The 24,294-nt window shown below is 35.5% G+C and overlaps 1 protein-coding gene across 2 annotated transcripts in view; it reads right to left on the bottom strand.

The window, feature by feature from the left end:
* Positions 1-24,294, bottom strand: part of LOC108966595 (titin) — a 358,580-nt gene that overhangs the window by 24,777 nt on the left and 309,509 nt on the right. For both annotated transcript variants that reach the window (XM_018929587.1, XM_018929586.1), the window contains 8 exons: positions 15,794-15,984; positions 11,405-11,507; positions 9,173-9,457; positions 8,897-9,037; positions 3,777-3,908; positions 1,120-2,057; positions 926-1,045; positions 235-661 (listed from right to left, as the gene is read on the bottom strand). In XM_018929587.1, coding sequence (XP_018785132.1) covers positions 235-661; positions 926-1,045; positions 1,120-2,057; positions 3,777-3,908; positions 8,897-9,037; positions 9,173-9,457; positions 11,405-11,507; positions 15,794-15,984 — 2,337 coding nt within the window. The remainder of the gene's footprint in view (positions 1-234; positions 662-925; positions 1,046-1,119; positions 2,058-3,776; positions 3,909-8,896; positions 9,038-9,172; positions 9,458-11,404; positions 11,508-15,793; positions 15,985-24,294) is intronic.

Below are 24,294 nucleotides of genomic sequence, written 5' to 3' on the forward strand. Positions count from 1 at the left end.
AGGTATACAAAAGTTTTCGTAATGTAATTGTGATCCAGCGCTCAATCGGTGAAATATGCAAATTTAAAACACTTAAATCAACCCCTTCACTACCGTTGCCATGAGCAAATACAACACACCAACGAATGACTCGCTGTCAATACTTTGATGCTTCTATTTTGCCTTATTTCATATACTTTAATTGTTTGCTTATTTATACGTATGTAATAGTATATTTGTTTTTTGAGTACTCACCATCTTCGAGTGTACGTGCAATACGCGAGTTCGACGGCTTTCCCTCAACCGACTTGTAGAAGGGTACAATGAAAAATTCATATAGCGTATATTGCAGCAGGCCAGTCATGGTGCAGGAGGAGGCGCCACCGCCATTCAATATCGTTAGCATGCGATATGTGGTGCTGCTGGTTGCGGTGGCGGCATTTTTAACGGTCGCATCACGTCTGGCAGCGGCAATATTTGGTTTAGCCGAAATCAATGCGGCCGTCGCAGCGTCAGCTGACGCAGAGGCTGAGGACGAGGACGAACTGCCGCTACGAGCTGCCAGCAATGGATTGGCATTCGCGCTGCCGCGCTCCTTACCGGCGGCTGCGGTGCTTGTTGGCGGATTTGGTAATTGACGCGCGTAGATGTAAAAGCCTTCCACGTATTTGCCGTTGATTATCTGCGAAGATGAAAGAAGAAAAAACGACAAGGAGAATTAGGAAAATTGTACAAAATGTGAAGCGGATTTGGGGAAAATTGGGCAATTTGATTGGCGGTGCCACACCGCTTGCCGCGCGCCGGCAGGTGTGAGGTAGCGCTGACTTAGCTGCTTGAGAGCTTTGTCACGCTTCGCTATTGCATTGATATTGACACCGTGCCATTAAGTCGTTCGAAGAATGGARGAGTATAACGAAAAGCAACAGCGAAAATGCGCTAAACTAACCTGCCACGTCAATTTCATGCTTGTCGAGTCTACGATGCTGGCGTTAATTAGTTCCACTACGTCGCCGGACAACAGGCTGGCGCGTGCTTCACTCAAATCCAGGCCGCTATTGAAGAAACGCTGCAAAAGAGAAGCAAAGAAGGCAGGATATTACATAGCCCCTTAAGTACACATTCCAGATAATGCACACTTACCATGCCCACATTAATCGGCTCCGACATCGGACTCGGCAGCGACAGGCCATGTGAATTTTCCGCTCTTATGACAAAGAAGTAGTTAACGCCCGGCACCATGCCCACCTGCATGAAGGTGGTATTCTGTATGCGTGCGCCCACAGCCACCCAACCGTCGGTCTCATTCTTGCCGAACATTTCGACCACATAGCCGACCAAACTGGAGGCGCCCACCTTATTGCTGCGCGTCCACGATAATGTCACCGAATCTTCGGTCTTCTCCACAACTTGCGGTTTACCCGGCGGTCCCGGATGTGTGGAGAGCTCCGGTGCACGATAGAATTTAATATTCGGATTGGTTGGCGTATCCAAACGTAGATAACCGCTCCACGATGACTTGCCATTACGATTGCTCGCCACACACGTRTACAGGCCTTCATCTTCATTACGCAGCAAATCGGCAATGGTGAGTGTGCCCGCTTCGGAGAGATTGCGACGCTCATGCTCGTTCACATCGATTGGCATGCCATCCAAATACCAAGAGACTTGTGGTGTTGGCGTGCCGCTGGTGCGACACGGCAGCGTTACGATCGATTTCACCGGCAACGTTTGATTGACGGGACCCAACTCAATAATTGGCGGTGGCAATTCGAATTGTGTGTCCACCGTGACAACGGTACGACTGCTTACGCTACCAACCGCATTCAAGGCATTACAAACCACCACTTTGCCGGAGTCTTCGCGTGCGAAACGCAATATCGAYAGTACCGAACGACCCTCGGGCGTTAGCGTCACCTCAATGCGTCCATCTTTGTAGCCGGGGAAGAGTAGCGAGCTATTGCCCTCCACCGACCAGTAGAGTGTGGGCTTGGGATAGCCGCTGGCTTGACATTCGAAGAGCACTTCATCACCGACTTCGACGAGTTGATTTTTGGGGCGTGTGATGAACTTGGGTGGTGCTGTTGGCGTTGCGTAGGTGAGTGGGCGAGGGAGAGCAAACGTAATAAAAAGACAAAAATACATAAGTTCGGGGGGTGCAAAAGTAAATAAGTTGTTAATAACGGTAAATGTTATTGCAAAGCAATGAACATATTAAGCGCATATTGTTTTTGCACTTGTTGTTTTATTCCTTTCATGATTTTCGTTGCTACGCTTTGTGTTCTTTCTGTTTTTGAAGTGCGGTCAGGTAATTAATTTGTATGTTGTTGCCGCTGGTGTGGGCGGCTTGCTAAGACACAGGGTTGTTCAGAGATAGCGTGACTGTTGAACTATACATTTTTTTGGTTTTAATCGCTTTGAGGTATCGGGACCATCATCTTTTAAACACATTAATCGTACAGTATATATATATTTATAGATTCTTTTTCAAGCAACTAGGTTAGGTTTGGCTTAGAACGATCCTAACAAAGATCTCTCTTGAATAGCTTGGAACACCGGTGCGATATGATACCTAAAACGCCAATATAATAGATTTTAAGACTCCTCCTAATAGTCAGTTTCAGCTAAGTCTTCTGAAACGCCAACGCCTCAATCTTGCAAAGGCTTACATTGAAAGAGAAAGTATATGGATGGATATAAGGTCGGTTCTTACTCTAATGCTATTTAAGCTTCTTTCACGATCTCTTCAACTGTAGAAGTCCTCGGTTGGTACTTTTCTATTTCGATAAACCTTTATTTTTGGTCTTTTTGAATCTTTCTGAGGAAGTTTGTTACTCTTCTTTAGTAAAATTTCGAAAATTGATTTAATAATTTAAATAATTTAGTTTTGCATCTTCTTGGTTCCATGTTGTTCACTTATATTAAGGAAAGCCACCGACCTAGCTTTATGTCAAGAGTTATCCGTTTATATTTATCCTTCAGGCCCTTGATTTGCCGAACTGTGGAACAAAACTGAGACTCTTTAGACGGTTTCTTAATACATCGACTTTTCGAGCTTTCCGTGGAGCTTTTTCGTAATTGGTTTGTAAACTCAGAAACTCAAGCCTTGTAATATTTTTTTTTGCGATTCTACTTAAAATTCCTCAATCCATCGGTTCTTTCTTTATGTTGTAAAGCTCAACATTTATATGAAGACTAAAAAATTAAGCCTTGCAATAATTTCTGTACTACTTTTGCCACCTAGTGTTGCTTTAGATGGTTAGCATTGATATCCTAACATACAACAAATCTATATTCTACTGTCTCTCCATGTGAAGGAAATTTCCTACTAAGCTTCTTCCTCATTACATATAAATTACTAAAGTTCTTTTTCTCTTTTGCAAATATCTATCTCTCTAAGTTATTTTCCACCAAACAACTAATCGAAACTCTCATTAGTCAATACCAACTCAAGAGATCTTACTAACTTTCAGCACACTAGCTAACACCGCGTAGCTTAAACTTTGGCAAGTGAAAGCTGTGGTCGAACTTTCGGCACCCTTTATGGATACTTTCATCAAAGAAACGCTTGATTCTCATTCACAGCATGCATGGCGCTGCACAAAAACACTTCAAATGAGCCGTAAAACTTTTATACTAACAACAACTACAACACATATGTGTACTTATGAGTGTGCAATAAAGCTTTTAGCACATCCCTGTGCGCTGTCAGGTGTAGTGGTGTGAGTAATTTGCACTTGCACACAACTACACATATGCAACAACAACAATAGCAAGAATATTTATAGCAATTAACTCACCGTGTACGGTTAGTGTGCCCGTGGCTGTAATTGAGCCGACCGCATTATCCGCTTCGCAGCTATACTCKCCCATATCTTCCAGCGTAACGTCATCCAATTTCAGGCTGCGATCCTCGAGGATGTGCACACGACCTGTTGTGAAAATGGAATACAAAAGCAGAAAAAAAGAAATGAGCAAATGTAAAGAAATGAAATGTTTGTTGTTGGTATAAAAAGCGAATTAAAGTTCAAGTGTTGGTCAAACAAACCGGTGATGCTTGAATAGTTCACGTTTAATGTGCGTAGTTAAGTATAATGCTGTGAATGTATATGTGTTTTGTAATTCTACAGCTTTGTACATTGGTTGGCAGGGCGCATTAAAATAGCTCTGTGTGCGTGAATAACAATAAAAGCCTCCGAATAAAGGTGAARAATTGCCGAAAATAGCGCTGAACAGTGCGCAGTGAAAAATCAGCAGCAATTTGGCAGCGAAAAACGGCATAAGAGCGTACACCATTGTCAGCCGTATTGTATGCGAAAGCAGCGTTGATAATTGTTGTTCGCGCTGCCACTGCTTTTGTACGTTTGTCAGTGTCGTTACAGTTATAGTTGTTCTTTTTGTTTTAAGCCAAAGCTGCCGTATYGTTTCTGCAAGATATGCTTGCTTTACTTTCGAGTTGGACTTTAGTGGCTTTGTTGTGCGCTAAATAGGCAGAATCATATACAGTAAAGGTTACGTATACGCACGGGTATACTACTTGTTTCTGCGTAAAGCAAGTTGGACTGATGTATATTTTTATGCAGATAAAGAGTATTTTGTGTATTTTTGTGTTTAGTTGCTTGCAATTTGAAGATTTTGTTTCACAGCGAAAAAACTTCCTAACCTTTTAGTGCGTGACTCTTCGTAAATTTCATGTTTTTGTCCATATTTTGATGTTGTGTGTATATTTAATGCGATTAGTTGCTATTTCAATTTGAATGAAAATTTTTTTTGCCTTACTGTGAGCAGAAAATCCTCATATGATGTATTTCTTAGATTTAAAATAATTTTAAATKACAATTTTAACTCGAAAACTACTTAACGAAAAAATATGAAAATTTCTGCACTCTGCGCGCTCGATTATTTGATAGATATTTTATACAAAATCATAAATAATTTTTAAAACTTTATAGCCAAAGAACTCCAGTACTCTCTTGGTATACTTTTTGGTGTTCCAACAAAGTAAGCAATGACAGGTTTCTTAACACTGTGTGGCTAAATCAAGCTAATCTAGAAAATTCAAAATTCAAAATTTTTGAGATTTAGAGTAAATTTTGTGATCGTAAAAAGATTTTTCAATAGTTAGATTAAAGAAAAAATTATAAAATATTATTAATTTGATTTYTCAATCGATAGAATAATAAAAATTTCGAAAAATTTTCAATCGTTAGACAAAAAAAAAAATCTAATAAAAAATTTCTAAATTGCGTCAGTAGCCAAAATTTCTTACAAAAATCACAATAAACAATTTTTTATGCACACAAACACATTATAAAAAAATTGAACTCATTTTCGAACTCTTGGAAAGAATTGTGAAAATACGACAAATTTTTTACGACTTCAGAGAGTCTAAACCCCTAAAGGATCGCCAATTATATACAAAGGGATTCATTTTATCAGTAAAGTCTCTCACAGCATTACTTTCTTCTGCTTCCCTCCTCAAACCAACCTTTTGCCGCCTAAAACTAAGCCAACTCTCCACTTCAGCTAAGATCTGCCACTTCAGGTCACACCTGTCTACCTAAACACCGTTGTATTACGAAGCACAGGTACATTTTAAGCCCCTACAACCACAGCTGTATCAACACTTTGTATTTCCGGTTAGTTGGCAGCTGTAAGATCCCTGGTTTATTTTGAGGCACGTTGCAGCTGCCTTACATTAGTGTGTATGTATCTAGGTTAGTTAGTAGTTCAAGTGTTGGGAGCGAGAGCGTTGCAGCCGGTCGAGTGTTGGATTTCTTAGCAAGCAGCTGTGACATGCAGCAACCAAACAAGAAGAAGAAATGGGCACAACAATAAGCAGAGTGTGCGCACACTGCGCGGGTGGCAGCATGCAACTGCTGAAGGTGGCCACGTGTGAGGCAGAGCCAAGYTAATATTAAGCATGCATATATATGTTGCATTGCCTGCCAGCTGCATGCTGTTGACGTTATATGCGCACGCAGTGTGGGTGTGTATATATGTATGTGTGTGGGTGTACTCACTGCCAGGATTTGCAATGTTTTTGTTGTCTCTGGCAATTGTTTGCTTAACAAAAGTTTACGGAAGCWTTGGCGTTTACATTTGCTTTTGCTACATCCGCGCCGCACGCTGCAACGCCAGCGCCAATACAGCACAAACAAGCGCAGTGTCGCGTCCGGTTGGCAAAACTTTTTCTTACCTCAACACAAACAAACAAACAAACCGACAGACAGACAAATAGACAGGTATTTGCGCTTGTTTGTGTCTGTATGGGTGAATATATATGTAAATATGTGCGTATATAGTATGCATAGAAATCGCTCTTAAACTACACAACCTCCATCCCCCACCCTCCTTCTTATCAGTCAGCCTTTGCTCGTTAGCGTTTTGTGGCACATACACACACACACACTTACTCACATTTGCAAAGGCACTCAGCCGTCACTTTCTTATTTGTTTGCATAGGTTAGTGGCTAAGCGTATGTGCGGCGGTGTTTTTGTTGTACCACACTGTCCTGTTTGCGCGCATCCTTTGGCTTGCCACATGCCACCGCAGCACCCCTCCGCTTTCGATTTTAACCCCAACGCCAACTCAGCTAAACCTCACCTGCGCTCCAAATACCTTTCCACGTGTGCGCTGGTGTGTGTGCGTGCTGCTGATTTTCCACGATTCAAGTGTTGTGCAAGCAAAACCCAACAGCACAAATGTTGATTGCCGGCAACAGAGATTGGCAATTAACGGAATTAAAAGTTGCAGTTTGTTTTGCGGTACGTGCAACAGCGGCAGTTCGAGCTACACCAACAACAACTACATCAAGTAAGTGCTAGACTTTTACTTCWTTGGTGGACAGCAGACACGACATAACGGCGCACAACGAAACAGTCAACAACAAAATGACTTTGCTGCCACCGCAAATAAATGTAGTACTTTTTCATCAGCACTCGGCTCATCAGTTGTCTGCATCACTACATATGCACATACACACACTCACACATAGACGAGAAGACGTTGACCAAGTGCACTTGTACGGAGTTTACCTTTGCGGTTGTGGGTGTTGGACAGCCACTGCCTGCTGCTGCTCTAAGATGGCACTCAAGAAGTCAAACACGTATGTACGGTTAATTAGAGAGCAATATATGAGCTCATATGCATTTACCGTTATATATATATATAAATTTTTTTATATATACTTAGTATGTGTGATCATTTTTTGATAGAGCACCAGTTTATTGACTCTTTGGCAAGTTTGCTCAAAGTCATTCTGAACAAGTAGGAAATTTTTCTTTAATCAGAGAAGCCGAGCATTTCAAAGYTTCTTTTAAGAGGTTAAAACTAGTTGTTGATCAGAAAAAACACGTTTTTTATGAGTTTTTTGGTAAGGCACATGCATTAGAGCGGGTCGATTTACAGCGAGCCGGAAAAATTAAAAAAAAAAAAAAAACACAAAAGTGAAAAGCTTTTCTAAAAAAGCTTCTTTAGAGCTTTTTTAAAAAAGGTATAAAAAGATTCATAATTTCTTCATTTAACAAAAAAGCCCTATTTGTGTAGTTGAAGTGGACTGGAGGGGCTATGCTTTCACTCAGTCTATCTAGATTTTATATGAATTGGTAACTGCCTCACCTATGATTACAATATCGAAAGACACGGCTATTATAGGATATTATTCTAGATATAGAAAAAAATTTATATATTCTGAGCTTCCACTATTTACTTGTAGACGTAAAGAAAACTGTCAATGTCAATAAAATATGGGAATATATTATAAATACTTTTTAGTTTCTAGATCGGTTCCACTATTGATATTTGCTTGCCCCCATTTATCACTATATCTAATTATGAGACTCTTTACTTGAGCTTTCTTTGAACTAACAGTGGATATTTAGTCCATAGGTGTCGCTAATGTATGGAATTATTTACTAGTCTATAAATTATACCAAATAGGGCATGTTTTGCTCGCCATTTTTCGGTTCTCCTCATAGAAAGCAATAACGAATGCTAAACTGGTATAAACGCTTTCACTTAAATCTCTCTTTTTTATGTCAGTCTGAGTGATTTATATCCGTTGTATTTTACATTGTGTGAAGGACTTATACCAACTTGTTGATTTATACCAGTGACTTCTTCGATTGCATAATGATTTATGTCAACTGTTTGATTTTTACTAGTTGATTGCTTGATAGTATTATTGATAGTAGTAGTTTAATTTATAAAAATTACTTGTTCGATTGCATAATTTATTTATACCAGTTGCTATTTTTATTGTATTATTAACTTCCACCAGTTGTTTTTTTATACGAGTTACTTGATCGATTGTATAATCGATTGATAACAACTCTTTGATTAATACGTTGTTTGATTGTGTTATTGATTTACGGCATTTTTGGTTCTATACCAGATTTTTATTTATACCAGTTATTTTCTCGATTGCATAATTGATTTATACCAACTGTTTGATTTATGGCAGTTGCTTGTTCGATTGTATTATTGATTTATACCAGTTGCTATTTTGATTGTATTATTAGATACGGACCATTTGCACCACTTATTTGCTTTATACCAGTTACTTTTTTAGTCGATTTACTAGTTTCGATGCTGCCAAAAGGTAAATAGAAGTCTTTAACTCCACCAAGTTAAGGTGCTGCAATACTAACTGCAGTCGCAACAACAGTTCTATTTAATATTCCCCCTTTAAACCGTTGCAATAGTGACAAGTTCGCGCATTAAATCAATTGCAATGCAGTGGCTGACCACAAAGCTTGCAACCAAAGTGCGGTGTGATACTACTATGTATGTATGGGTGTGTCAAAGCATATTTAAATAAGGTGTTAAGCGATGTACATATACCAATAGACACATTTATGTATTTATGGTAGTATAACTACACCGCAAAGACAAAGGTCTATGCAGATAAGCACTTACGTAATGGCATATTTCCGCCCGAAGCGGTGCGTCGCCACAGGACATCCGGTAATGGATCACCACCAATGCGACACTGAAAGATAACCGAGCTGCCAACCACGGCGGTTTGATTTTGCGGTCCGCGTATGAGGAATGGACGCACTGCAAGTAAACGTGAAGAAAGAGACAAAATGAGGAAATGCGTACAAAGCGTTGAGTTATAAAAAAATAAAATTTGAAATATATTATCGTATTTCGACTTTCGCAATTATTAATTTCAACGCCATTTTGACTTACCATGCACTTTTAGAAACGCCGTTGCGGATTCACGTGTCCCCACCACATTTTTCACCACGCACTGATAACGCCCATCGTCCGACTGACGCGCATCCTGTATGGCCAAATTACCGCCGTCGACTATGCGTATGCGTTTGTTGCTGCTTAAATTCATTGTTTGTCCGTTTTTACGCCAAGAAATTTGCGGTTCTGGTGAGCCGCGCGGCGCACCGCACTCCATCAGCGCCACTTCGCCTTGCGCGACGCGTGTATTTTGCGGTTCGAGGCGAAATTCATCGCGTAGAACTGWGGAGGAGAGCGAGTTGAAAGAGGGTTTTAAGGAAATTTATAGATCGGAGTGCGTCGAATGAAGATAAACATTTTAAATAGTATATAATTATAAATATTTTAGAACTCAGTTGAGAAGCCGAGTCGGTTCTGTTGCATGCCTGTGTATCTGCCTGAAATTTCACACATATTATTTCCTTTTTATAAAGCTGCTAATTTGTTGGAACCGYYTAAATCGGACTACTGTAGCAGATAGCTGTCATATGAACTGTTTGATCGGAGTCAATTGCTTGTATGAAAAACTTTTTCACTCGACGAGATATCTTCAGGAAAATTTAGATAGATTATTATCTGAGGCATTATTGTCTGGTGTCATCTTCGAAGAAATTGTTCAATTCGGATTACTATAGCATATAGCTGCTATACAAACAGAATGTTCAAAATTAGGTCCTTGTGTGGAAAACTTTTTTATTTGACAAGATATCTTCAAGATATTTTGTAAGAATTATTCTGTAAGGAAACGGTGTAAACTCCGCAGAAATTATTGATATCGGACCAYTATAGCATATAGCTGTCATACAAAATGACTGATRAAAATGRAGTTCTTGCATGAAAAACTTTTTTATTTGACAAGATATCTCCATAAAATTTGGCAAGCATTACTTTYTAGACTAACGGTACCATCTCCGAAGATATCGTTTCGATCGGACCACTATAACATATAGCTGTCATACAAACTAACCGATCAAAATTTATTTTCATACCCTTTTGTGGTCTAAGAAATGTACCAGCTAACGGTTATATAGTATCCTTGTTCCAAAATTAATATTTATTCTAGTTATATACGAACTTCCATATAATTTTTAAAATACTTTTCTAATTTATTTCACTCAATTTCCTTAACTTAATTAATTATTCAGTTTTCCTCGCCTAACTGCATAAAATTACCATCCATCCACAAATATCATCTTGCATTACAATTATAATTACAGTCAAAGATCCAGCTATTCTTCGTCGTAGCCTTGTTTCTTCCTACAACCGTTACTACTCCACCGCCGCTTTTATACTTTCTAATGAAGCACGCCATGCAAATAATATGCTTAACTTTGCAAAGCTTTATGCATCTACAAACCTCTCACAGACATTTCTGTCAGCAGTCTACCTGCGATTTATTTATTTATTATTGCATAGCAGCACAAAAACAACAATATTAATGCAAAASGCTCTCCAACTGCGAATATCCTTTGCGAAAGCCGGCTTTATTGCCGCTATTTGCCATTTSAACATTTGCATTGCCAAGTAAACCATCCATTGAATGAAACTCATTATTATTAGTTGGCAATAACTGGCAAAGAGAGTTGAAAGATGTACATAACGAGAGAAAGGATATTGTAGATATTGAAAATATCAATCAATTTATATTTCTTTGAAACTGTTAGGAAGGATATTGAATTGTAAATGCACTTGCCTGGCAGCGGTTGATAGCAGTCAGAGGAGAGGAGTAGTCTACTTTTGTATTAGTATATACATAATGATTAGATTATTCGTATTTGCATTGGAAAGGGCTTAAAATCTTAGCAGTAAGCATACTATTTCTTKCCAAATGAAATGTAAAAAATTATATGCTTAACTAATTATATTCTTAACTAATTCAAACACTTAATATAACTGATTAGCTCAACAGTTTTTTACGTCAATTAATTATAAGTATTTATCCAATCGATCAACAATCAACTTTTATCATTTTTTACTGTTCGCAGCTGCTTGTCGATATGCACTTATGCGAATTGGCTTTTGTCGTTGCATTTGAATATTTTATGCAGTTAATAAATTACTGCAAGCACCTATTAATCTGTGATGCTTTATACTAACACTATAACACATAAGCGCTGAGCAAACTATTTTTCTTTTTTGTACACCTTATTTATTAGCTCTTATTCGTTTAATATTGCTRATTTCACTTACATGCAACTTGTAGCGTGGCATTGCGCGAACGTGCCACACCGAACTCATTTTTTGCCACACACCAATACGTGCCCGCGTCACTTTCACGACGTGAATGTATCACCTGCAAGTAGAAAAATAGAAAATGTAGGTATATATCACATCAAATATGGAAACTTCAATAACGGTAATTGAGAGTTGATGTTTTTTTTTCTGTCATTTAACTTAAGTATTTTAAGTAGTTTTTGATTTTTTAATTATAAATTAGACTATTTCTGCTRGAAACTATATAACTAGTTCTTCCAACTATAGAGGTCTCTTTACAATTAGCTGAATAATCATTTTTGTTAAAGGTTAGATGAAAGCTGTACCATCAACAGCTTTCATAGTACAAAAAACAAGCCTAAAGCCACATTTTTAAGTGTTAGCTGCATTAAAAGTTCTTAAATCACAGAAAAAACTTTTTTAACGAAAGCTTTGACCTTCTAGAGCTTTCACAAGATGACTTTCATTGCATTAAAATGATGGCGAGTGTTAGTTTTGTCGTTAGTACAGTTCTTCTGTTATAAAAGAGATGAATTGTTTATAAAAGGAAGCTCCGAGCTGAAGTTAGTTGAAAGCTTTACAAGAACAAGCATATGAAACTTTTAAGTTTTTGATTCTTTAAACGTTCTTAAGTCACACAAAACACTTATTTGGTGAAAGCTTTGACTTTTGGAGTTTTCAAAATATATTTTGTATTACAGTAGGTAAGCCTTCAGTGATTCAGATGGATGAACCAAATGTTCAAGTTATAAATTCCTTAAATGTTCTTGGACCACACAAAAAAAAATAAATATTTTATGACAGATTTTAACTTTGGAGCTTTCACAATACGTTTTTAGAAGAAATAATTTGTTTAGTAGGTAAATATTCAAGCTAAGATGGGGTTGTTTAAAAGCTTTGTAGTAAAAATGTTCTCAGCTCACGGAAAAWTTTTTTTTTATGAAAGTTTTTAACTTTAAAATTAACTTTAAAAGTTTCATAAGATGTTTCGTTTCGTAGTAAGCGGGTCGTTAATGAACCAAAATTAATTTAATTTAAACAGTTCTTTAGCTGTTATAAAACAAAAACTTTTTTAGTGCGGAAAACTCAGGTGAAAGCTCCTAGGAAAACAAATTACAGGACAAGAAAGTTTTAATTTGAGATTTAGTAAAAGTATTTATTTAATTTAATTCCTTTAGATTTTATAGAAAAATAATTTCTTTGTCAATGAAAGCTYCAAGCATAAAATACGACAGAATAGGAAATTTTTCATTTGGCATATATTATGAAATTTGATTAGGGAGTAGTAAAGCTTTCTTTTTTAATATAGACACTTTACATAAATTAAAATGAAAGCTCTCAACAAGTTGTAAAAGCTTTGCAAAATCTTTTCGTTAACAAATTCTTAACGAAATATACCTTTTTTTAATCTTGTACAACTTTATCGTTATTCCCTTCGTACACGATATATTTCGTAGAAGCTTTCTTCTTTACAGTTTATATTTATTATATCATTAATATAGTTAAAAGAAGATAATCGATTTTTATAATATAAATATATATATTTTAAATAAATAATGGAACTATTTTGCTGCTTTTAAAGAATTATAAATTCCGCCAATTTACTTACAATAGATCAAGCGTTACTGATACTTTAAGTTCCCACAAGGCTTCAAATTTTGCAGCTTTTATGAAATTGCTTTCAACAGATAACATAAACTAATTACACTTAGAAATTAGCTTTAAAARTTGCAAATTTTCATRCAAAATTCTTATTTWTATTTTAAATTTGGATTAAGATCTCTTTTCACCATCAAAAACACGTCAACTTTTGTCCACGTCCTCTAATGTATTAGATTGAGCATTCTTCATTTTGTTGTATCCCCAAATTGAAGGCAGCACGTGCGCGTCAAAAATGTTGCAACTTACCAAACATCAAAGTGAAAATTTCAAATATTGTAAAATCTCTGTCTGCCGTTCAAAATCTCACAGCCGCTGAGAGGACAACTGCTGCAAGGACAATAGGCAAAAAGCAGCGCCAAGCACCAAACAACAAATAGTACAAGAACAACTCTGTATAAACATTTGTTATTTAGTAGAGGAAACAACCCTCGGCCGGTCAACCGACTGGCAACAACACATACTCTCACATCAAGACACATTGTCCGACTTCATTTAATTTAATTAAAAATGTTACGCAAGTGCGTTATCTCGAGCATCTAGTGTTGGATGCTTACTGCCGTTTTTACTCTTATTCATTTTGTTGTTTTTGTGCCGCTTTGCGGGGTTAAAAGYGGCTTCAAAGCAAAGAAAGAGATACTTTTGTGTTGCAGCAAAGCCAAAAGAAAGCCAACAAAAATTCGTTGTTGCTCTTCACTCGAGTTAATTGACAACGTTGTCCTGCCCCACCGCCTCCTGCGCTTCACACATTAGAAATCCACACGTTTGTAGTGGGAAGGCAACAAAGTATGAAAGCGCTTGTACAAATGCGAAAGTTACAAAGTCAACATTTTGCAAGTTGAATGAGTTTTAATRTGTTCGACCCGCACACCAACACACATACATACATTTATGTGAATGTATGCTTGCAACACACTACAATTTGTATCAAAATGTTAGAAGCACTGAAAAATTTGCGCCAGTTAATGGGTGTCAACTCGTACCCCTCATTTGTTGGTCGAACGACAAGTGTCCTTACAAATGTATATATATATATGTGTGTGTGTGTGCGTGTGTCTCTTCAAGCGCTATTGAGTGCGCTGATTGAAGCCCCTCGTAGCCTTTTGATGAATGCTCAGAGCGATTAACTTGTATTTTATAAATTTTTTTTTTTTGCAGAATTCAAGGGCATTAAAGAGGTCCTCCGGTTGCTAAATGTTACAGGATGCGCCTTTGTGCTGCCTTTTAGCGCTTTTTTCCGACTCTTAAGCTGATATGTTTATACTTTTGAAATAATTGTTCCAAATGAATTGAAATCGTTCAGTCAAATGGAAAATATTTTATGCATTATTATTAAAAATTGCATTTATCTTTGATGTGAGCAGGTTAATTTGAAACAAATTAAATTTTTCTGATTTTTATTATATGTATATACTATATGTATATAAATATAAAATTTCCTTACCATTATATCACAAAAAAAAAGCTAATTGGACTAAAAGCGGTTTAGATATACTTCAGTATGACGCATAGAGCTAGTATAATGCTTCTTACGGGCCTTCATGCCATACAGTTGGCTGAAGCTTTCATTATTATGTTTGAGCTTTCACATAAAGCTTTAAGCTCACAATTTTCAAATTTTTTTTGCAAAGGTAGAAGTAATTAATTAAAATATGAAATCCAAAATACCAAATCTGTCAGAGTTAAGCTAACTCAAAACTTTCATTTTTTTTTTTTGAGCTTTTATATTAAACTCGGTTTTAAATTTTTAAATTTCTTTAACAAAAGTGATAGCAATAAATTAAAATATGAAACCCTAGGCTTTCATTGTTCTTCTCTTAAAGCCAACTTTCAGCTTTCATCATTACATTTGAGCTTTTATAATTATTAAATTTTAAGCTTGTGATTTTAAAATTTCTTTAAGAAAAGTGGAAGAAATAGTTAAAAATATGGCAAACAACGGGTTCAGAATAGCAATTTTAAAACTGACAGCAATTTTGAAACCACATCCATCGAATCCAAAGCTTTTAAGGAATGTTTCAAAGATAAAAAAAAAAAAATCACCTAAAATCCCATGTCCGAATGGTGAAAGCTCACACTCTAAATACAGCTTTTACTCCATTAAAGCTTTCACTAAAAGGAGTGAATATTCTTTAAATAATTTTTTTTTCAAACCTTCTTTATTTTATACATATTTCAAAAAACAAATATTTATCCTAAAAAATGCGCCTTATGTCAATCTTCCCAAACGTTCAGTCATGTGTGAAACCACTTAAATCAATAATCAATCGAAACTGATTTACATACATGCAAATTTTCTTGAAAATATTTATGCACGAGCAAAAATATTGCATAAATAATCTTAATATCAAAGCAAGCATACTTTATATAGTGTAAAAGGTATGGGGAGATAGATGTGCGCCTAAATGCATGCTATGAAATGATCAGCTACTGAAAATATTAACGCATGACATTTATGCGAAAACAAAATACTGTTTGACAATGTGACTTTAGCTAATTATTTATGCATAAACGTTTGAGAATAAATAAACAAATGAGCAGGCTTGCCTTCTAAACAAATAGAAATAACCCTCGCTCATTTCACTTTATGCACTCTTACCATAGAAGACAATGCTGCCTTCTTGTATCATTTTCTTATACATATCTATACGCTACTGCCTTTATATTGCTGAATATGTATAGGTAGAATTTTATAATCTTACTTACCTTCAAAAAGAACAAACCGCCAGCTGGTAACATAAGCCGATGTGAGCCCGTATCCGTTTTCAATTCATGCCCATCCTTAAACCATTGTATTGATGGTGTTGGATCACCTTCTGCTTTGCAATTAAATGTGAAGGGATCATTTTTTGGCACTGTCATATCCATAGGGTGTTCGATAATGCGTGGATTATCGCCTGAAAGGAAACAAGAAAAGAGGAAGAGAGTATAAGCTAAGGAGAAATTTGATATTAAAATATTTTAAAACAATACGATTGAGCTCATAAAATAAAGAAAAAATTGTAATAAAAAATTCACAAGAAATAATTTTTGTTTAGAAAATAGTTCAGAATAAGAAAGTAATAAAAAATCTTTAGGCCTTTTTATACGTTAACACAATTTTAATATCTTACAAGGCTCAAGCATTTACTCAGACCATTCTCGCTATTGCAAACGTGCGGCCAACTGCCTCACTAAAAGCATACTGACAATTTATTAACAACAGAAATTGAAAAATAAAAAAAAAATAAAACATCTTAAAAATGTCAAATATTATCGTAAATTATGCTGTAGCTGCTTGACCCTACTCACACTTATATCGATGCACATCCTCGAATAAATATATATATACTCATCTTGACTTATGCCGCTTGTGTTTTCGCATAAATCTSTCTAAGAAATGTAAATGTGCCTAACACATCCCAGCGCATAATTAAATTTCAAGCAACAACAAATCTCATTATGGGAGGCTATCGACTATCCAGCTTTGCTTCTTAACAGGCATGCGATTTCTCAATCTTGCTAAACAACCCTCCTCGGGCGTGCACATTCTGCCCGCAAGGCAAGGGCAGCTATGCTCACAGAAATTGCATTCCAAAGTCATCGGCTGCCTTTCAAGCGGCTATAATGCCAYTGTAAATTTTGTAAATAAGAATGCGTCAACATTTTCTGTTAAGCGGTGTCCCGTAGTTTTATTTTAATATTTGCATTTAAATTTAGAGTGTCCTTTRAAGGATATTCTGTCTTATTGTGAACATTAATTACGCGTGTGATGCTCTGATACCAACAGGGTTGATTTTCATGGAGAATTAATTGATTTGTGTGCTCATAAATCGTCTGGCKATGAGACAATTTAATGAGACATAAAAATGGAAATGGATTGGGTTGCTTCATATTCAAAAAGTATTTCTGAAAGAACAAAATAAGAAGAATTTCTTCTGAGAGAAAAAAGTATTTSACTTTCCTCAATAGAATATACTCGTATGAGCCAATTCTAGCAAAAGCATCGAAATTGTTCCATCAAAGTCGCTTAAATATCCACGCAAATTACTTTCACACTTCCACTAAATAAAGCTTTTACGAATTGCAATTCCACTTTACGAGCAAATAATTCTAACATGCAGACCCGGCAGCGGCATAAATTACACAAACCAATAATCCGAATCCCAATTAGCGTACACACAATAACTAATTGAAAACGATGGGTAATTTAAATTTCAATGCACATTAACATTTATTACGCATTTAAGCGGCCAAAGACACAGCATGACCACAATGCTCCGCCAATATGTAGATGGAAATGTAGGTGAGCGYCGAATAAGGACACTTAGATCACTTTAGTAGGATGATAATCCTTAAATRTTTAACAACACAGCAACAAAGCGAAGACAAAAAGTAAGCAAGCATAAACATAAATAAGGACTCAATTATCGAAAGCTACCAGCGCGCAAGCGGCAGAGCCACAGTCGACGAACGAAAGACGGCCAATCTTACTTAGTTAAGCGGCTAGGAGGTGAGTAGGCAGAGCTGCTCATAAATAAAACGCTGCCAGCACGACAGGATGTTAGAGGACATAATTCACTTAGAAAACAATTGAATTAACATCAAATGTGAGCAAATGTGATGCAATAAAGCAGCGAGAGAATGAGAGGGCACACAGAGCGAGCAGGCCACAAAAATTATTACACAATGCATAAATTTTAATGAGAAACAAACAGATATAAATCGAAACAGAGTAAAGCAACGGTTTCAAAGACATAAATACACAGAAATGAAGGAGATTGTATAGAAAAGAGACTGGTAAGCGGTTGGACCCAAGAGTTACTTGCCAAAGGTGATTTAGGATTGTGTATGGGGTGGATCATAAAGTGTGATGTGCTCAATTTCATTTATGGTGAGAGTAAGTGTGCTTTGGCCACAGCAAACTTAGCAGAAAATTAGTCTTATGTGATTTTTAAGTTTCGCCAGAGAATGACATTTTGAAGAGTGGGTAATATTGAACTTAGTTTTTTGTGAAAATATTGTTCGCAATGCCATTTCCGAAAAACCTTAGTTTTTTATGAAAATATTGTTCGAAATGTCATTTCCAAAAAAAACCTTAGTTTTTTATGAAAATATTGTTCGAAATGTCATTTCCGAAAATAATGAGTGCTACAGATTCATTGTAAGCGAGTTTTGATGTCGGAACTTGAAGATATTATATGAKAAATAGTTTCAGGATGTTTTGAACCCATTCGAGTTAAATCTCTTACCTGCCACGTTTTTTATTACATCCGGCCAGGGACTGTCAACTCGGCACGATGCTTCGAAACTACTTCCTAAATCTTTTCTGCCGCTACAACAAAAACAATAATAACCCAAACAGAGGAATACATTTCCAATTATCATGAAAAAAATATAACATTTTCGTTCCTCAAAAAAATATAACATTTTCGTTTCTTAATCCATAAAAAGCAGTTTCCCCATATGAACCACCCTGTACTCGTACGCACAGCACAGAATGTTTTAAAAAACGGAATGCAAAGTAATTRCACAAAGGCTAGAGGTATATGAAAAGTAAAAAATATTTGGCAAAAAAAGCAAAACAACAATAATATGGAACCAAAGGCAATAGGATCGGAAAGCAGTGAGATTTAAGGAAAACCAAACGAGTTAAGGAGAAGATTTATACCAAAGTCTAAGCAACACAGGGCGTAGTAAGTTAATAGTAGTATTTTACTTCCAAAGCAAAAGGCTACGCTTGCTCTAAAGTGGCTATGAATGCTCTCTCTTTTTTGCCAACTGGCAAGTAGAGCGGATTAAGGTGTTAATACTGCTTTTGTTTTATTGTTGTTGCYRTTATTATTGTCATTGTTTCTACTTTTGTGCATTTCTTACTTTGTCTGTTGCTGTTGCGACCTTTTGGCATAGCTAGCTCAAGATAGATGCCTAGTGGTTTAGAGCATTTTAGCCGGAAATTAAATTCTGTAGATTTATTGAAAGCGGATAACACTGAGAACGCTCAGTGTGAGAGCACAACGACTATATTACGGCTAGTTAGTAGACAGTGATGTGTAGAAATTGAATGCAGGCAAGCGTGGAACAAGTTAAATTAACAGTTTACGGAATAGTAGTGATGCTGGTGGTTAGAAGAGAAAGTAGTAAACAAAAAGGTACGATTAGCAAGAAACTGGTTTTAGTTTTAATTCCGAAACAGCTTAGTTGTGGGGAATAGTATTTCTGATGGGTGGAATGTATTTGATTTTGGTTAAAAAAATTTTGAATTTTTATGAAGATCTTAGTATAAGTGTCGAAATATTTCTCTTCTGCTTAAAAATCCCGATTTTGTGGTATTTTGAACTAAATACTCGTCAGAAAATAAATGCTTGATATTTACAGATGGCGCTGCTATTAAAATATGCAAGTCTCTAACATATACTATGTGAACATATTCTCACCTAATATGCCAAATATCGTAGCATCTTTTTTCATAAGTTTACAGGCGAAGGAAAACAAAGTAAAAATACTCATATTGAAAAAAAAATGTGAGTTTGGTTACTAAAAGGATATTTATCGGTTATATATTGGTTATATATTAGTTATATATTGGTTATATATTGGTTATATATTAGTTATATATTGGTTATATATTAGTTATATATTGGTTATATATTAGTTATATATTGGTTCTCACAGTTCTCTTTTCCTTTTTCGCTTTCTACGTGGCCTGCTTTTGCGCTTCACTCCATTCGCAGCCTTAGCTCAACTGTCGAAGCTTGCAAGTTGCTAAAATTTAATTTAACCTTTCCCAGCTGCAACAATTTAAGTAGTATTTAAGTTTCTACTACTTTTAAACATTCTTTCTTAAACCCTTTTCATTACAAAAACAACTTTCCTAAAACAGAATCGCCTTTTCCCGAATACCAAAGCACTTTAGACTGCTACTCATATTAAATTAGTAGAAAAAAAAACTTCATAAACGGCTTTAACTCCAACTTATACTTTATTTTCTAAACTTTTGAAAACATTTCCTCACTCACCCAGTCTCTCAAAAGCAAAAAACGAACACACTTGTGACAAGTACTCATTTATCCTTCAACTTGAAYCCGAGTAGTTACGCTTGTGCAATTAACACTAACTAGAATTAACTCAGTCTGAACATAACAATATGGGGGACATAAATACTTTTTACTTTGATAATGCACTCAAAGGACTATTTTCTACTTTTTTACCTTTTCTTTCTCTTTTTTTTATTTTTTATTTTTTTTTTATTTTTTATTTTTGCAATAAATGGCCCGCCGCTTGGCGAATGCTCATATTTCACTGATGACCTCTTCACTAATTTCGTAAGTGTCTTGTAATTAAAATAAAGTTCATTTAGTGATAGGATAGCTATTTTACATTCACACACACACATACATACAAATATATATTTTTAACAAACAGCTCGCAATTCACGAAATATGCTTGTGGATTTAAGTGAGAGCTTTTCTCAAGCTTGTCAAATGAATATAGAAAACAAGAAAATAAAAAAAGACAGTGATARATATAAAAATAAAAGAACTTAACTACTAATTGCTTTGTTGTCTGTTGTTTACTACTGTCGAGCTTAACTGCTGRACAGCTGCTAATCCGCACAGCGCCTCAAAAGGACAAGAGCAGCATCTTAAAGAGGGCAATGAGCGCCGAGTGAAGTTATGCGCGCACAATAAAAATAAAGCGCGCTGAGGACTTTATTTACTTCGCTGCATAGTTTATTGTTTTTTTTTCTTTTTGTTTTTTGAAATTTTGTTTTTATTTTGTTTTTTTTTTTGTTTTTGTTTTTTATTCCTTTTGTTTACCGCTTTTCCTAAGCCATMAAAAGCTACATAATCCGCCATAAGCCGCCATCATCGTCAGTTCACCTTCCTCTTTCGCTCCTTCAATTTGCCGCTTGCCACTCACAGCTTTTCAGACTGCCGGTCGTCAAAGTACATAAAAGCGCATTCAAGTACTTAATGTCAATTAAAAATTATGACAAAAATTAGCGCAGAAAAGGCTTGGTCGACGGAYGCAAATGCCGGCATTAACGGCAGCGCGCACGCACGTCAGCGCCATGGACAGTGATGTAATGGACAGCGGAATGACAGCGAGAGCGAACACAGAAAAAAAATATTATAATATGCATTAGAAAGGGCACACGAAAATGTACGGAAAAAAAATTGTTTTTTTGTCCAATTTTTTGTTTTTCCAAAGAAAAGTTTAAAAATAGCCATGCACAGGAAAAAAAATGCCGAGAAGCTGTTTAGCGAATTTTTAATAATTAATAGCGAAATATCGCAAAGGGAGTGAGTGCAAAGCTGTCTTGTACATTAATGCTCGTAGTTGTTGTTGTACCAGCTGCTGGTCAAGTGGCGTTAATGGACAAAACGCCGCATGCCACTTGCCGCCCATTGCACTGTCAACACTTTTCAGTTTGTTAAGCTTCAGTAGCAGCAAGAGCAACAACAAGGGTGTTGCAGCAGCACTATAATGGCGTGTACAGTAGTGTTGGTTCAAAGGCGGCAAATGTTGAGTGACATTAAAAGGCTGCTGAGTTCTTGGCGTTAATGAGTGCCGAAGCGTTCAAGAGGTTAAAAATATGGACAAGCATGGTWAAAGCAGCGTGAACCGTGCTGTGGCAGCCGGCGAAAGGGTGTGCACAAATAAATTTGTAAAATTTCAACAACAAATTTGCGTAATTTCTTAGCTGATCGCTAATGGCGCCTTGACGTTGATTTAATTGGATGTTGGGCAGGGCGCATGAGTAACTAAATTTGTAAGAAGCTTTTTTGTAGGTGTGTGAGTATTAATTGCAGGTGGGAGAGGCGTTTTGCAACGTTTACTTGATAATAAATAAATTATTTATGAGAATTAAGATAGGAAAATTAACTAAAATAAATATACAAAAAAAAAAATTGGTAAAATTTTAGAAAAATGAATCTTTAAATATTTTTAGAGTAAATTTATTGAATTACAAGTTTGATATTATATTATATAATTTTTTTGGTAGCAGAAATGCTATCTTTTTAGCTATCTATTTGTCAAATAGCTTTGGTAGAAGTCAAATTCGCCTCTATGCATTTTGGCTGAATATAAAAATTACATATTTTTGGGGAAAAAAATTAACTATTTCTGTCAAATTCAGATACAAATCAGACATTTATGCAAATATTTCGAACATTTTTTAATTTGTTTTAGATTTACTAAACATTTCTTTCAATATTTCACACTATTATGTTATTATATAATGATATATGGTTGCTATAATAATCATATATCATTACTTAAGCACAGTACATATACACATATACATAAGTATATACATATAAATATAAAATCTTTTTTAAAGCCAATTATTGCTACATGGCTGCTATTAGGTGGCTTGCACTCAAACAATACCCAGCTGATGCCAATATTTCTGCTTAAAAAGTAGAAAATCACCCTTCATTGCCTTGTCTCTTTTACATATAAAAATACCACTCAAAAGGAATTACTTATACATTTTTTATATTTACATTTCCGCCTTTATATATAGCATTGTTTATGTAAATAAGTACGAGTTTAAGTTGCTCTWCCGTCGACAATGTGTAAATATGCGCTTTGCACGTGCTTTAAGCTTCTTATCCCATTTATGTGCTTCTTAACACCCACACCACTACATTAGGCAGAAAACCTTGCTATTTACCGCTACTAATGCCACAGTTGCCCTTTTGATACGTAATCTGTTGTTTACACATATAAACTGCTCAAGTCAGCGCTTTATTTTCTTAGAAATAGAAAGGCACACAAWTAAATGCAAACATGGATATACACAGAAATATATATCTACATATATACATATATACTCGTATATGTATATATATATAATATGTAAAGCTTAAGCTGCATGCACTGCTTTTCTTTCCTGTCAATTTGTTATATTTTGCGCCCTCAATGCCACCTTTCTTAAAGTTTTAAATAAATAAGCAGCTTGTTATGAGATTTTTCGCCATTTTTCTTCATTTGTCAGCGTATTATGACACCCAAACACTCTCAATATCACGATTATTTTACTACGGTTAGTAAGGTAGGCAATAAATATTATAAGGAAGATATTACGCATTCACATATTTATTCTGCGTGAGCTGAGCGTAGAATAAAAATTCTTAATTGCTAAATAAGTTTGAATAAACACGTATTTTTGTCATTAAAATGCAACTTCTAAACAACGCCGTATGTAACAAATTTGGGACCAGGTCGATAGCAACTTGTAAAAAACTTTGATAAACATATTTTGTATGGAATAAACATATTTGTCAATTAAAACTTGATTTCGAAACCACTCCTTATGTAACTAGTTCGAGACCAGACCGACACCAACTTGTAAAATGTTTTAATCGAAATATTTTAAAATGAAAATTATAAAAAAATAATTTATATTTTTCAACTATACCTTTTGTAACTAGTTCGGGACATGATCATTACCAAAATGGCATAAATTTTGTTAAAATTATTTTAAATAGAAAAGTAAAAAAAAAATTTATTACAAAACATATTTGCCAAATTATACCTTTTGTAACTAGTTAAGGTCTAGTTCTAAAAAAAAACTATATACTTGCTCAGCACGCTTATTTTGTTAAAGTTATTTTGAATAGACAATTATAAAAAAAAAATTATTTCTAAGCATATTTTCTAAACTATACCTAGTTTGGGTCTAGTTTTTACTGTTGTGTCTGTTTTAAATTTACAGAGTACTTGCCCCTTAAGCTTATATAAATTCAAGTRACATGCTATTCTCGTATAATGCAAGTGTGGCAATCACTAATTTTCTTATAGGGTGTCTTTCTCGTGTTTGATTTAATTAAATAATAATTAATTTACAACACCAAAACGCATTTAACAATTTCAGTAGGTCGTAAAAACGYTAAATTGGCTTAAATTTTCTAAAAAAAAACAGCTTTAGATTAACCAGTTTCACCTTTCTTCACCTTTTTGTATTGATTTAATGTATTTTGAAGTGTAAATAATGTAGTTGCAAAAGGTTTCGCTTGTTATTGGATATCATCAGYTGCTAAGCTGCTGGTTGGCTTTCGAAACCTGGCTGCCGTTCTTTTTAAGGCATTGTCTTTCTGTTGCTTTAAAGAAGTTTAGTGTACATTATCTGTGATAAGACTTTTTGAACACTTTAAAGATTTTTAAAATGAAAAGTGTTGGCTTTTAAGAAAAAACACTACACCATTATTTCAAAA

This window comes from Bactrocera latifrons, unplaced genomic scaffold (genome assembly GCF_001853355.1).
Source record: "Bactrocera latifrons isolate USDA-ARS-PBARC rearing strain unplaced genomic scaffold, ASM185335v1 scaffold_165, whole genome shotgun sequence".
Taxonomy (NCBI): Eukaryota; Metazoa; Arthropoda; class Insecta; order Diptera; family Tephritidae; genus Bactrocera; species Bactrocera latifrons.